Here is a 13929-nt window from a genome sequence, read left to right as displayed (position 1 = left end):
CTAGAAATATTTTATGCTTTCATGTAAAATCCAGAAAATTCAAACTATAACCTTATACTTAATCTCTGTCAGAAAACAAAACATGTAAGAATAATACATAGAAAGGTATTATATTATCTGGAAGAGGTCATTTTATATCACTCGTCTAAGGTAAATGAAGTGTTAAATTCTTTCAAGATATTTTTACATTCTTTATGCCTTCTAAGCCTACTGCTTAGGAAAGCTTAGAAGCATACCTTTGATAACAAATAAGAAGCTCATAATAAACAAAAGACTATTTCCCTTTTTCTTATCCTGCTTAAAAAAAAACACAGAAAGAAAGAAAACAGGAGGGAGAAAAAGGAGAGAAGACAAGGCTTTCCAGTCAAAACTGAGAATTAAAATTATCACAAGATCTTAAGTGCAGAGTTTTACTTGTCCTGATAAAGTTTGAGATTCATTCTGAAGCAGCCCCATCAACAAATATTTATGAAATGGATGACTTTGTTATTTCAGCTTCACTGTATTTCATGGAAGCTTTAGGATTTTGTTATTGGTAATAATATTAAAACCAGAAAAATTAAAAAGCTCTATTTTGTTCAGATTCACTTCCAGTTCAATCCAGTTTTGAAAGGCTGCTGAAGCTTTGCTGTTCACATTGATTTGGGAAATTTGTTATGTCCATTTTCCTCTATTGTCAGGCCAAATAGTAAATATTTATGGTTCCATGTGGTCCTTCCATGAACACTGTGTGGTTCCTTCCTGTGCAAACTGCATTGTCCAGTACACTCTATGATCTCGTTATTCCTGGCTCTGGTAAGCTATTAGTTAGGCTACTTATCCACGTCCTGTGCAGGGAGGGTGAAGGGATAAAACAAAATTTGTCAACTATTTAAAGCCAGAGAAGGATCAGGATCAGTAGTCTGGGGATAGAAGAAGCCAGACCCAGCAAGACAGGGACAAGTCTTAACAAAGATCAGTGGATAGACTAGTAGTTAATGGTTTCTTAACCTGAACGAAGAGGGCACCTGAGGCCCCAGGCAAGGTGAGCTCGGTGTTTGCTCAATAGCATCCTATGTAGGTATTTCTTTTAGAACAAGCATGACACTTAGCACTTATGTCTCCCTTCCACACTGACTTCTATTACTTGTGTTTTTTTTAATTGAGGTATAATTGACATATAACTTTATATAAGCTTCAGGTGTACAGCATGATTCAATAATTTGTATATATTATAAAATAATAACCACAGTAAGTCTAGTTAACATCCGTCACCATATAGCTACAATTTTTTTTTCTTCTAATCATTATCTTGTTAGTTCCTGTCATCCCAGTACCTAGCACATAGTGTGTGTTCAACACTCACTTGCCAAATGAATGAATGGGAAAGGAGATAGGGTATAAATGCAAATAACATTTCTTTCCCTGTTACTATGGATCAGTTGCTTTTATAGATGATTTTCTTGTAATCCTCACCACAAACTTTATGAAGTCTTGTTCTTGTATTAGAGCAAAGAAGCTGAACCACAAGAGATCTTACCTACTGAAGACCTTGCAGCTAGTAAGCTAATATTTAAACTCACATCTCTGACTCTAAACCCCATTCCCTATCTGCCATACCATATGTGTCTCCTAAGAGCCACTCGGTTTATTTCAGTACTTGAATTTTAGTGTGTTTTCATTTGGAGCAACACTTTTGACAAGACTTTGCTATGTGACATCTTGGTTGAAAATGGTGAAATTAATTTGTACATTCTCTGATTTAACTGAAGATATAAGATGTATAAACAACAAAAGTTGAAACCAAACCTATTTTGGTATTTGAGAATGTCCTTGACATTTTAACATTAACAATGTACTAGTAGAAACAAGCAAGCAGAAAAGTGCGATACTGTATGATAAGCCCTCGTAGAGAGTACGGAACCCAGACAAGGCTAGCTAATATTTGAAGGAAGAGTTTTTTTGCTAGTATATATTTTTTTGCTAGTATATTGCTACCAAGACTGAACAGCTTCCCCATGCACATAAATCCTGGGCCCACACCAGCAGCCCACTCTCGGACCGCAAGCAAGGCAGTCTGCCAGGTTCAGAGACCAGCAAGCCAGAAATGGGGAATCAGGCCTCTGAGAACAGCAGGCATGTGAAAAGCAACCTCCAGGATTGGTAAGAGCAGAACAGGGCCACGCATGGGGGTGTGCTGGTGACTGAGTGCCTTGCCAAGTGGGGCCATGGCTGTGCAAGCTGGTGTGGGTTTATGTAGGAGGGACCTCTCCATTGCTATTTGGGAAATCAGCCAGGAAGTCCAGAAGTGCCAGTAAATTAATATAGGTCTCTAGTGTGCATGATACCCCATTATATGTGGTACAGCACACATACTAAACACCCATATACACTGGCCCTGACTCCAGATACACTGACCTCTTTGCTAGTCCTCAAACATACACAAAATGATCATGCCTCAGGGCCTTTACACTTGCCTTCCTTCTTCCTGGGAGGCTGTTTCCACAGAATGCTCACTCATTTCCTTCAAGACTCTGCTCATTGGTCATCTTACAGAAAAGGTACGCCTACCACCCAGTATAAAATGGCAGACATTGGCCCATACTTTCATCATCCCCCTTACCCTGCTTTATTTTTCTCCATAGTCCATATCACTCCCTGACATTTTTGTCTTTATTAACTGTCCCCTTCTGTAAGATTTATTAGGACAGAGACCTTATTGTGTCCACTGAAGTTTTGTTCCTGTCTAACACATAGTAGGTACTCAAAATTTATTTCTTGAATGAATGAGTAGATAAATTTTGTCTTTGTATGTATAGCACCTGACATGTAATGGATAACCCTATTATACATATATAATATGTGACATATATTATAATTGAATAAACTTGTAAAATTTTGACCTGATTCTCTTTGTTAGAGTAATAGAATCTTACAAGGGTTATCTACCCAGGGTGGTAATCTCTCCTTTTCCCACATGCCTGACTCCTAGACTTCATTTGAACACTGGAAGGGCAGCTCACTGATTCACAAGGTCGTGCATTGTTGTATCACACCAAAATGGACTGTCCTCAGAACTCCATTGAAGGTACTTGAACTTGTTGCACTGAATGTCAGATTTCTCAGTGCAGGACGCTTGAGTGTCTCACACAGAGCCCAGTACCAAGTGGATGCCTCACACCATGTTCTTAAAAGAATGAACAAAATTCATACATTTTGGAGAAAGAAAATTGAAAATTTTCTAATGTTAATTTTCTTACTTTGAAACTGGTGCCAATTGAGATGTAGCAATCATTAAAAGTAATTCATTTTTACATTAGTTTGTATGTGTATGGAATTTCAGGATTTGCCATGTGTGGCATCAGGAACTGCAGGACTCTTGAGTAGCCGGAGGGGACGCAGGCACTGCAGGGAGCAGAGTCAGTAACTGTTGGAGGAGAACCCGGCTGCCTGCACAACCCAGCTCTTAGGCCTCTAGGTCTCCCCGCCAGCATCCATTCCCATCTGCAGGCCATCAGCCTGGAAACACATATTTCACCATTTTTATTCTGTATTTAAAAATCCTTCAATGGCTTTCCTATTTCTACTACAGGGTAAAATCCAAACTTAGCCCAGCATGTGAGGGGCTAAGGGGCAGAAAAGTCTGCATGCAGAAGACACCATGTTGCTTCTACAGCCTTAGCAACAGCAGTAGCTGATGAGTTGTTATTTCGTAGTCCATCTTCTGCTTACTGGATACCTTCATCATCTGCCATCCCCCCTTCCCTATCCCGAGGGCTGACCACCAGGAAACTCCTCTCTTGCTGTGACCCAGCAAACCCTGATGTCGTGACTGCCTTTGCACTTGCCCCTCCTCCCAACCGCTCTGACACAAATTGCTGTTGCCACTCCGCATGAGTGGTTCTTTGCTCTAATATTTTTTTATAATGGATCTAAAATTTTGCTGCACCCTTGTTGTGGCATGTTTTACCTCGAATTGCTGTTGTATATGACTGTCTCCAACTCTTCTCTCTAGCACTTTGAGATAGGGCAATGTTTTACCCATCTTCATAGGGTGCCTAATAATAATAAAATGATAGCTTCCTTTTGTGTGTCTCCTATGCCCCAGGCACCATGCTAAATGCTTTTCATACCTTCTCTCAGATCTTCAGAGGAACCTTCCAATATTGGTATTACTAATGCCATTTTATAGATTAGGAAAGCGAGGCTCAGAGAAGTGACATGGCCCAGTCCTAGCACCACACTAGCAAATGTCAGGCATGCTTCAAAGCCATGTCTGCCTGTGAGCAAAATCCATGTCTTTTCCACTGCAGAACAGCACCCATGGCTTGATACACGCGTGTGTTCCTCATGAAGAAAATGCCAAAGATAAACATAGAATCATATTTCTTATATTCTTACCATGTTTTGTCTCTAACAAGTGTCAGAAATCTTTATTGAGAAAATAGTTATATGCTGTATTATGCAGATTGTAACACACACGCGACAGGTGACAGATTGACCCTGTAACTTTTAAAAAGCTGAGCACCAGATTTAGTCATTTGACCCTAAGTCACTTAGGATTCAGCTCAAGGAACAAAGAATTTGGGGAGTATAAATGCATAATCTGTTTTCCTCTCAATAGACAAACAGCAGTTTTAAAGAGTCTTAAAACCCCAGATTTACTTGGCATTTCTATAGTATCGTGTCATAAACTGATTGATGAAATTTCATTTTATCCCAAATGTGAAGAAAATGTCAGTCCTTATGCACCATTTCATGGAACTCTTAATAGTAAAAGCCCTGTCTATTCCCCTGATGATAACAAAGTGGATTGAAGAACTATTAAAAGTAGCTGGAAGTCTTCGTAGTGCTTTATTTTAAGCATAAGAACATTTCTCACTATGGAATCACTTATGATTTCCAGATGTTTCTGGTTTTTTCATTTACTGATGGTATATTTGCTAAAATAAATTTCCAGTTATTCTCAAAAGAAAATCTTTGAGGTAAGTGTTACTTGAAAAATATATGTGAGGAAATACTTTTGTTTGTAATTTTATGAGAGAGGGGAGAGGGACAGTGGTTGGGTTTCCAAGATTCCAAAAGATTAAGGTAAAAAAAGAATTAATTTCAATGAAATTTTTTAGAACATAAAATCACTTAGCTAAAATAGCAGCCTTTGGCGGAGGATTTTCCCATCCCCCAGATAGCCTAGCCTGACGTAGGTGCCACAAATAAGCAAAACCAAGTGTAGCCAAGTAGTTAATACTCAAGTAGATGAATAGTAGGAATATAAGCGACAGTTGCATATTTGTAAGATACAAATTATGCATCTCCGACTTGCCAGTTCTTGGCTTTTTACTTAAAAAAAATTTCTTTTTTTAAGTATTCCCTGTGTAATTCTGGCTCATTTCCAGAGTCCGTATTCCTTACTGCTAGCTGAGATAAGACGCCAAACCTCTGAGCTGTTTGAATTTGCGCAACAATGCTTTAATACCCAGAGCTCCTCCATAAATAGTCTGTTCTCCCCACAGTCGGGGAGAAAACAACCACAGGAAATCTGGGAATGTGCAGCCAGCCCCGCGCTTAATTGATCTAAGTCTGCAGGGCCAGCGGGAGAGCACGCGTGTACACAGCCTCTGCTCCTGGCCTGGAAGGACTGTTTACCCAAGGGGCAGAAAAGTCTGCATGCAGAAGACACCGTGTTGCTTCTACAGCCTTAGCAACAGCAGTAGCTGATTAGTTGTTATTTACAGACTGGAGAGCCATACTCCTTTAAGGAAACACAAACTCTTTTCCCTCATTTCTGGCCCCAGTCAGTAATCATCAAGACTGTCAGCTGCCTGCAGTTATCAGGAAGAGCAACCCTCGGAAATCATCTTGTCTTTGTCACAGAAGAAAAGTTAAAAGGCGTGCAGATGGACAGTTGCTTTGTGCATGCAAGTGGCCAGCTAGTATCCAGGGGGCATCAGGCTATGATTTTGATTTCTGTGCCGGGTGCGTCAGCAGCTGTGGTTTGGGAGGTTTCATCCAGAAGGAGTGGAATTGCTGCATACATTTTGGGGTTTTGGTGAGCAGTAGATATTTGGGGACACTGTGCTGTTATTGCAGAGCCCCACAATGAAGATCCAGGAGCACCCCAGCATATCTGACACTAAACTGCAAAGGACTCCGGATGCCGACGCCCAGCAGGAGAGCTTTGTCTCTGAGGTGCCCCAGCTGGACCTGACCGCGTTGTGTGACGAGAAGAGCTGGACAGGTAGGGTCATCTGATACTTGGATGATTTAATAATGCAAAAGCATATATAAATTAGCATAAATGAGAGGCATGTAACTGTGCAGTTGTATGGGTGAGAGTGAGAGCTATGTGTACAGAAGTAACTGCATTTCTAAATGACTGAAAACCCTTTCCCTGGCATAGGAATGTGTCACATTAAGTGCTGCCAAGAGTAATTGCAGTCTAAGGAAGAAAATGTGCTTGCCCTTTATCAGAGTGTCACCTTGCAGTCCATTTTCTTCTTTTTAACTCACCGGGAGTGCTTATATGTGTGCATTGTCCCTCTAAACAGCATCATAAGGAACTAGTATGCATTTAGGATTTCATCTCAGTATAATCAATCCCCCCCCCACTACATGCCATTTTTCAGGGTTATTTTGGTTTGCTTTGCTTCTGCATTTGTTTTAATGGGCAGACTTTTTAAAATCCAGGTTAGTAAAAATAAGGGACTTGCTTATCAAAGAGAACACTGAATTAAAAGTGCTTCTTATTGAAAGCCTGTAATACAGTGTTTTGGGATGGTTTTTCTAGGTACTTGACAAAAACGTTAGAAATGTTCTTGTGAGAAAGAAGAGGGTATCCTCTTCAAAGCTGTATTTCAGGAAGGATATTGTAGCAGCCTCATCTATTCTTTCGCTCTATACAAACACATATCAATGTGTGTCCAAAATGAATGCCCGTACACCTCATAGAGCGTGCGTGTTTGGAGGCTGCAAAGGAGAAATCATGCTTCTGAGTTCAGAGCAGCAGCGTGACTTAACACAATGACTTCGCAGAGAATCACAAGTATGAAAAAGCAGCCTTTTGTAAAGCGCCTGGGTTTCCTCGTCTCCCCCACCAATCCCCCCTTTTTTTAAAAAACAAAAATTACTACGGTAATGATCTTAGATGAAGGACCAAAAGATGATCTAAAAAGACCTCAAGGTAAAAAATAGCAACTCCATTATGAGCCTGGCACCCCAGGCTTAATGACGTGACAGCCGTTTTTATCCTGGCTCTCCCTCTTTTCAATCTAAAATTCGTGTTCTACTTCTTTTCATAATTAGGCAGTAGGTCTGAGATTTTGTCAGATCTTCCCAGCTAAGGATATATTCACTGGGGGGAAAAATGCAGGGTGTTTTGTTGTTAATGTAAGTGATATATATCCCTGGTAGTGTTTTGCCATTCTTCTTTTGTGTAGTTTGAAATAATCAGATAGGGTTTTAATTCATACGTTAGAAACAACACTCCCCCCCCCCAAAAAAAATAGTACTGTCGTAGCCACTGTCACCTAAATAAAAAAGCAGTAGTCAAAACAAATGCTGTATTTGAGTTTTAATAATATGGTCTCCTCATAATATTAACATAAAGCACTAGATAAAAACTAGGATTTGGGAGTAGAATTCAAATTAGCTTCATTATCTTGATGATTTATTCAGTAAAGGGCAGGTAGATTCTTCTTCCTCCTAAAATTGACTCAGTTTGATCATTTTTATTTTGTTTAATCATAAATTTACAATCTCTCCCAGCACACTTAAGAGGCAAATATAAAGCTGAAAATTTTCTCCAGAATGGTTGAAAGGTAACTTATAGTTTCATTAAAACTATTTCATTATTTAATATAAAGAAATTTTCTTTTAGATAAATAATAATAGTATGAAGGAACCAACATTTTATTTTGTATTGGGAAACTAAATGGTATAAAAAAAGCTCATTGGGAAAAGTACATTTCAATAGTCTTGGGAATGTAAATTGTGTTATCCATTTAATTTATGAAATGACTTGCTTTAACTTTTTTTGCCAGTTACTGCATTTGTCATTGAACTTGCATATCTTAAAAATCTACACAGATTCATTGCAAGGCCATTTAGATCATTTAGTTATTGCTTTCAGTGACCATTTTTTATCATATGTTTATTTTAAATTTCCAAGTTACATTACAGCAGTAACATAGCTATAGTCAATATATACTTAGTAATGTAAGTAGAGTCAAAATAAAGGAATTTTTACGTAAAGCATAGTTAAGATGAGAGCAATAAGTCCAATCACTAAAATATCACCTTTTTTTATAGCTTCAATAAGAAACAGACAAAATGGTGACTTTCCAGTAAGGAATAAACTTTACACTAATTTACACTGTGAATGTGAAACCAATGCAATAAAATATGTAAATGCAAGTGATTGTTACCAGAACCATATGAGCCAGTATCCATTTCTAAGTGTCCACTACCAGTCTCCAAGCCACCATGGAGTGCAAACCCCTCTTTTTGGTTTGCTTATTTGTTTCCTGTCCCCACACCAGAGTTCATACTCTCATTCATGTAGAATCATAGAATGTCAGGGGAGACAGTACTAAATGAGCAGCCTACAGTGTATTCCCCCATGTGGAAATGATGTTCTCTGGTTTCTGGAACATACTGTATAAGGAAAAGGAAAAGTGATATGAAACTAATCAGTAGATTCCATAGGCTACAGAGAGTGGAAACCTCTCAAAGTGAATATAGGATCAGAGTCTAATCATGCTGGTTGGCAGATAAATAACACATGCTTTATCTTTTTTCTCCCTTATACATGTAGCTATGTATTGGGGCACATTATTTGATCTATCCACATTATTGTTGTTGTTGTTTTTACCCTCTTAAATACACAAATCAATACTGTTCTTTGTTATTTAAAGCCCCTCAGAGTTGTATAATTAGAACGTTCTTAATTCGCCATTTCATGTGGATTTGGGGTTACCATTTGTGGAAATACTGACATGTAATTACTCAGCTACACTCTTATATATTTATCCTGGTGAAATTAGTTTAAAAGAACATTTCTAAAAGGGCATAAAATATTCCGTGTATCTTATTCATCACTTACTGCTTATCCAAAATAACTTTGGAAAGGAAATTCTCTAAAGGAATGATAGAGAAGTAGCAAGGGATCTTAAAGACCTTACAACTGAACCCTCTCATTATACAGAAAAGAAAGCTGAGACCAAAAGAGGCAAAATGATGATTCAAGATAAAAAGTCTCCTGACTTTCACCCAGATGCCTCTTTCTAAGCCATGCCAATTAGGTATCCTGGCAGGCAGTACCATAAAGTTAAGAGCCAGACTCATCCTGGGTTCAAAGCCTGGCTCTACTATTTAACCAGCATTGTGGACAAGTTAGTAAACATGTCTCATGTTTACTAAAGATGGCCTCTGCCTCCCCATCTTTAAATAGGTATGAAATTCAATAAGAATGAATAATAGATATAGTAATATCTCCTTAGTAAGTTGGTTGCAAGGGTTACACGGGGTAATACAGGCAAAATGCCCACCACAGTGTGGGCATAGAAGGCACCATGTGAACATTAGTTGATGTTCCACCATCTTCCTTAAATGCTCCCAAGTCTAGTTTTAGGCAAAAAACCAACCTAAATTCGCCTTCTTTGAAGTCAGAGCCCAGTTGTCCGTAATGACCATGGATGGATCTGAACAGCACAGCGGAGTCAATCATCAGTAGGTCCTCCACAGATTGACCAAAGGACTAATCATGCCACACCAACCTCTTCTCTTGCTTGCTTGCTTTCAGACTCTGGATTAGGGAAATGGTGCATTTGAAAAGGCCTCCCCTGGACCTTTACCTGGGACTTGTGACAGCCCTCTCAGAAATGGGGAAGGGATAGAAGACAGTCAGGGAGGATAGTGAATTAATAACCGATGAAGCAACTGCACTTACATGTGCAAATCCATGGATCGAAGTTAGTAAAGCCCTAACTTGTTCCACACGTTTATTAATGCCTTAAAAGAAGCTTTTGAGGGTCTGCTTATTACATTGACAGATAGGGGCAATGCAGATATATGAAATGTAAGGATTAAAATGGAATTAATAAAGCTGCCTACTAAGGTTCCTTCTAACTCTGATATTTTGCAAAACTATTTGAACAATTTCATAGGACTACCATTGTTCTAAGGTTAAAATTTGGAACACCAAGGGAAACTCTATGAAAGGATTCCCCCAGTAAAGACCCTCCCCAGTGGGGCTGACATCACTATATGTCTGGGATATGCAATACCACCTAGCACCTGAAAGTCAGTATGACATCATGCCAAATAGAAATAACTCTAAATAAAATGTAGTTGGAAATGACATGTGGAAAACATCAGTGCCCTTAATTCTGTGTGGATTTCTTAGAAATAAATCATCTTGGTAGCCAATTTTCTCTAGCATAATAAATGGATCTAGCCAGCTAAGCAGAGAGTATGTATGTCCCAGTGACATTAGTCAGGGCTCTATTCCCTCCACCTGCAGTGAATTTATTTCCTTTATTTCTATGTGTGCTGTAGTGTCTGGATTGGAATTCCCCCAGAACCTATTACTTAGGTAGCAAGCATACAGCTTTTATCTCTCTTGTTTCTGACCTGCTGTTATGTCGGCTGACCTGGGTGGATTAATGTTTAATAGAGAGACATGCCATACTTATGTCCAGAGTTCCTTGTGACAAGACACATGGCTAAAGTCAAAATCACTGTATCCTGGGAATTCTGGTCTAGTTATGAAAACACATTTATTTTATGTGGACCTTTAAGATGAAAATCCAATTTGAAGCCTCAAATCTTTTCTATTTTTCCTTTGAATAATTTTCTTACAGTATCCTTGTCTATCTTATTGTTCTAAAATTACTGGTTAAAATAATAAACTATTTCCAATACCAGCAATTGGTAATTGTTAGTGCATCCTCAGAACTGACTCTGTGCAGGTACTGCAGTTTGACATCATATCATGTACACACTGTTCTTTTTGCTTCCTTCTCATTTTTTTTATTGAGTTCCAACTATCAAAACATGAGGTAGCCTTGAATTTTTAGATCATTTCAAACTAAAACAGAAGAAACAGTAGGTTTTATTGGTTCTTCAGTTATATTGATCTATGTATTACATGTAATTTTATAACTCTTGAATAGGAGCCTTAAATTATATAAGACTGTATAGAATAAAAGTAAAGAGAGAAAAAGGAGAGAGAAATCATCTAAGCATTTCATGTTGCATAGGTGAGAAACCACTTCTGTGCCACATGCAGACTAAAGATCAAACATACCTTTCTTCGTATTTTGTTAAATTCATAATGGTTTTACATTTCTCACTTTAAAATAAGTGAATTCATTCACTACAACTGTATGCTTTGAGAGAAAATGTCACCCATAAGCTAGACTTTCTTCAGCTATGTATTTCATATATACCGCTGGTGACACTAGAAAAACAACGTTGGGTCTTCTTGTCAGTGAAGTGATTGGTCAAGAGTGGAGCCACCTAATACAGCCGTGCTAACAAAAAGGAACTCTGATAGGTGGCCTCGTGTGAGCCCCAAAGCTTCAGACAAGCATAATTCTGTTCCATGATTAGTATTTTATATTGAATTCAAAATCACAGTGTATCTTTTACTGGAGCCATGTTTAGTTAACGGTCACAGACATGTGTTTTGCAAACAGAGACCACGTAGTTGAAATTTTAAATCAAAGATTAATTGTGACTTTTTTTTAAGAGATCTTCTGTTAGATTTGGACAGATTAAAGGGTTTCAGGATCTAAGGTAACACCTCTTCCAACTAAGTTTTGATGAGTAGAAATGTCAAACTAGCCAGCAGACCCATATGCCAGTATCAACATCAGACTTTGTTTTGTCGATGCTCTGTGTCCTGCTGAACCACCTTGCCCTGCACCCTGGTTGTTTTGCTCCTTTGCCTCTCAGTGGTGAGGTAATTGCCTGCTGCATTATTGTTCAAGCCACCTTACCCTTTCCCTGTCCTGGTTCCATTCATTTCCGTCCTTGCAGAAAATGACTGCTGTTTCATGAAATAGAAGATGTGATCTGATCAGTTTAGTAGTTCCACTTTCTGCAATTTCACACAACATTTCTATTATTTTTCTAGGGATTACATTGCACTCATGCCCTCCTCCTTTCACCTCTCAGTCTGTTTTTTTTACTTTTATGTTGGCAGCTCTGAGCTGCTCGTATCCGAGCCCTGCCACTGAGGAGGAGCTGACTGATAGCGTTAGTGCAAATGATGGAACAACACCTGCGCATCTCCTGCTTCAGCCAAGGAAATCTGCCAACATGTTCTCGACCACTTTTTAAGACTCCGTAGGCAAGACGGTGTCTTCAACACTGCTTTCATTTTTTCAAAATATTTCTATTATCATCTGTGTTCCCAGATAAGTTGGTTTTCTTTAAATCTTGAAAACCTGTGGACCCCATTCCACATGAAGTTAATTGTTTTTTAAATGTGCTTATCTGTCCTACTACACAGTGGGGTCTTCAAAATTTTCAGACAGTCATCCTTATTATTGAAGTGCCTGGCACATTCTAAATTGAAGCACTGTCCTGGAGTCAGGAGATTTAGTTTCTGGTCCCAAATGTTGTCATTGATTAGGTATTTGCTCTTAACTTCTTTGGGTTTCAGTTTCCTTATCTGTAATCTGTTGGGTTGAATCAGTACTTCTCAAAACCGACTGCACTTAGGATCACTTGTGCAGATTTTGAAAGTGTGTGTGTGTGTGTGTCTGTGTGTGTGTGTTACATATCTGGGCCCTCACCTAAAAATTGTGTTTAATTGGGTGGTGTGAGGACCTGTACGTTACGAGTTATTTACATCTCCCTGTGTGAACTTAATGTGCAGCCATATTGAGAAATTACTAGATTAGATGATATTCAAGGTCTCAACCAGGTCTAGTGCTCTATTATAATGTGACCTTTTTAAATAAAATACTGAGTAAACATTTGTTTAAGGTGATTTTGTAAACTTTATAAATACTTTAATAGCTGAAGGAACAGTTCCATGATTCAAACTGTAGGAATCCCAGAATTTAAAATCATGGCCAAATTCTAGCCTTGTGTAAATCACAGTAATCCACAAATGTATTTAAAATGCATAACTTTTTTATATGCATATAGAGTATTACAAATGAAATACCCTACATAATCTGAGATCTATCTTTAAAATATATTAGATAAGATTTTTTTAATAAGGAATATATTCAGGTGGGTCTTGCAGTAAATAGAAATAAATGTCACCCTAATTTCCTCCCAAAATCACAAATCAGGATTTTGTGCTGAGTATATTTTCTTCTTAAAAATTCTCTAAGATTTGTACAGATTTGTCCTTTGTAAGGCAGTCTTCTTCTTTTTTTGACTAATCTTCGTGTTCATCTTTCTTTAACTGTAGTCTTGAGCAGCTTCTGAACTGCAAAGCATGCGTCTTAAACATGCTAATCCCAACACAGTAAGCAGAAGCACACAAATCAGCTTAGTGAATGACCTCCATGGAAGGGGCAAACTCCTAAATGGCTCTCACATGATTAATGTGATTCCTTAGCTTGATTCCTAGCCATCAGTGAAAGATGGACAGCCACAATGCCAGATCTCTCCCTCTATGACAATTTGCATTTCTTTTCCATAAAGCCCTCACGTGGAAAAGTTCTTGTCAGTGATAATGGGTCAGGGAGGTAGAAGCGTACACTTGGCTCTCCTCCTTCAGGCCTGTTCCTTAGGGCAGCCCTAGCAAATTCTCTTTTGAAAGCAAGTGAGGATGGAGATAGAAGGTAGATGACGGCTGTCAGATACATTTGGTGATTCTGGTCGGGACATACGTAGTATCCCTAGTCTGAACCTTACATCTAAAATGAGAAACCATTCATTGCCTCTTAAATTCAGTGCTTTCTAATGCATTCAGAAAACTTTTCTAAC

General features: G+C 38.5%; 1 protein-coding gene across 8 annotated transcripts in view; it reads left to right on the top strand.

Annotated features, from left to right (window-relative positions):
- FAM13A (family with sequence similarity 13 member A) overlaps positions 1 to 13929 on the top strand; it is a 274476-nt gene that overhangs the window by 235763 nt on the left and 24784 nt on the right. For all 8 annotated transcript variants that reach the window (XM_081042945.1, XM_081042944.1, XM_081042943.1 and 5 more), the window contains one exon: positions 6070 to 6217. In XM_081042945.1, the coding sequence (XP_080899071.1) occupies positions 6070 to 6217 (148 nt within the window). The remainder of the gene's footprint in view (positions 1 to 6069; positions 6218 to 13929) is intronic.

The sequence above is a fragment of the Rhinolophus hipposideros genome, assembly GCF_964194185.1.
Source record: "Rhinolophus hipposideros genome assembly, chromosome: 1".
Taxonomy (NCBI): domain Eukaryota; kingdom Metazoa; phylum Chordata; class Mammalia; order Chiroptera; family Rhinolophidae; genus Rhinolophus; species Rhinolophus hipposideros.
Note: the sequence above shows the minus strand (reverse complement) of the source record. Positions and strands in the feature narration are given on the sequence as shown.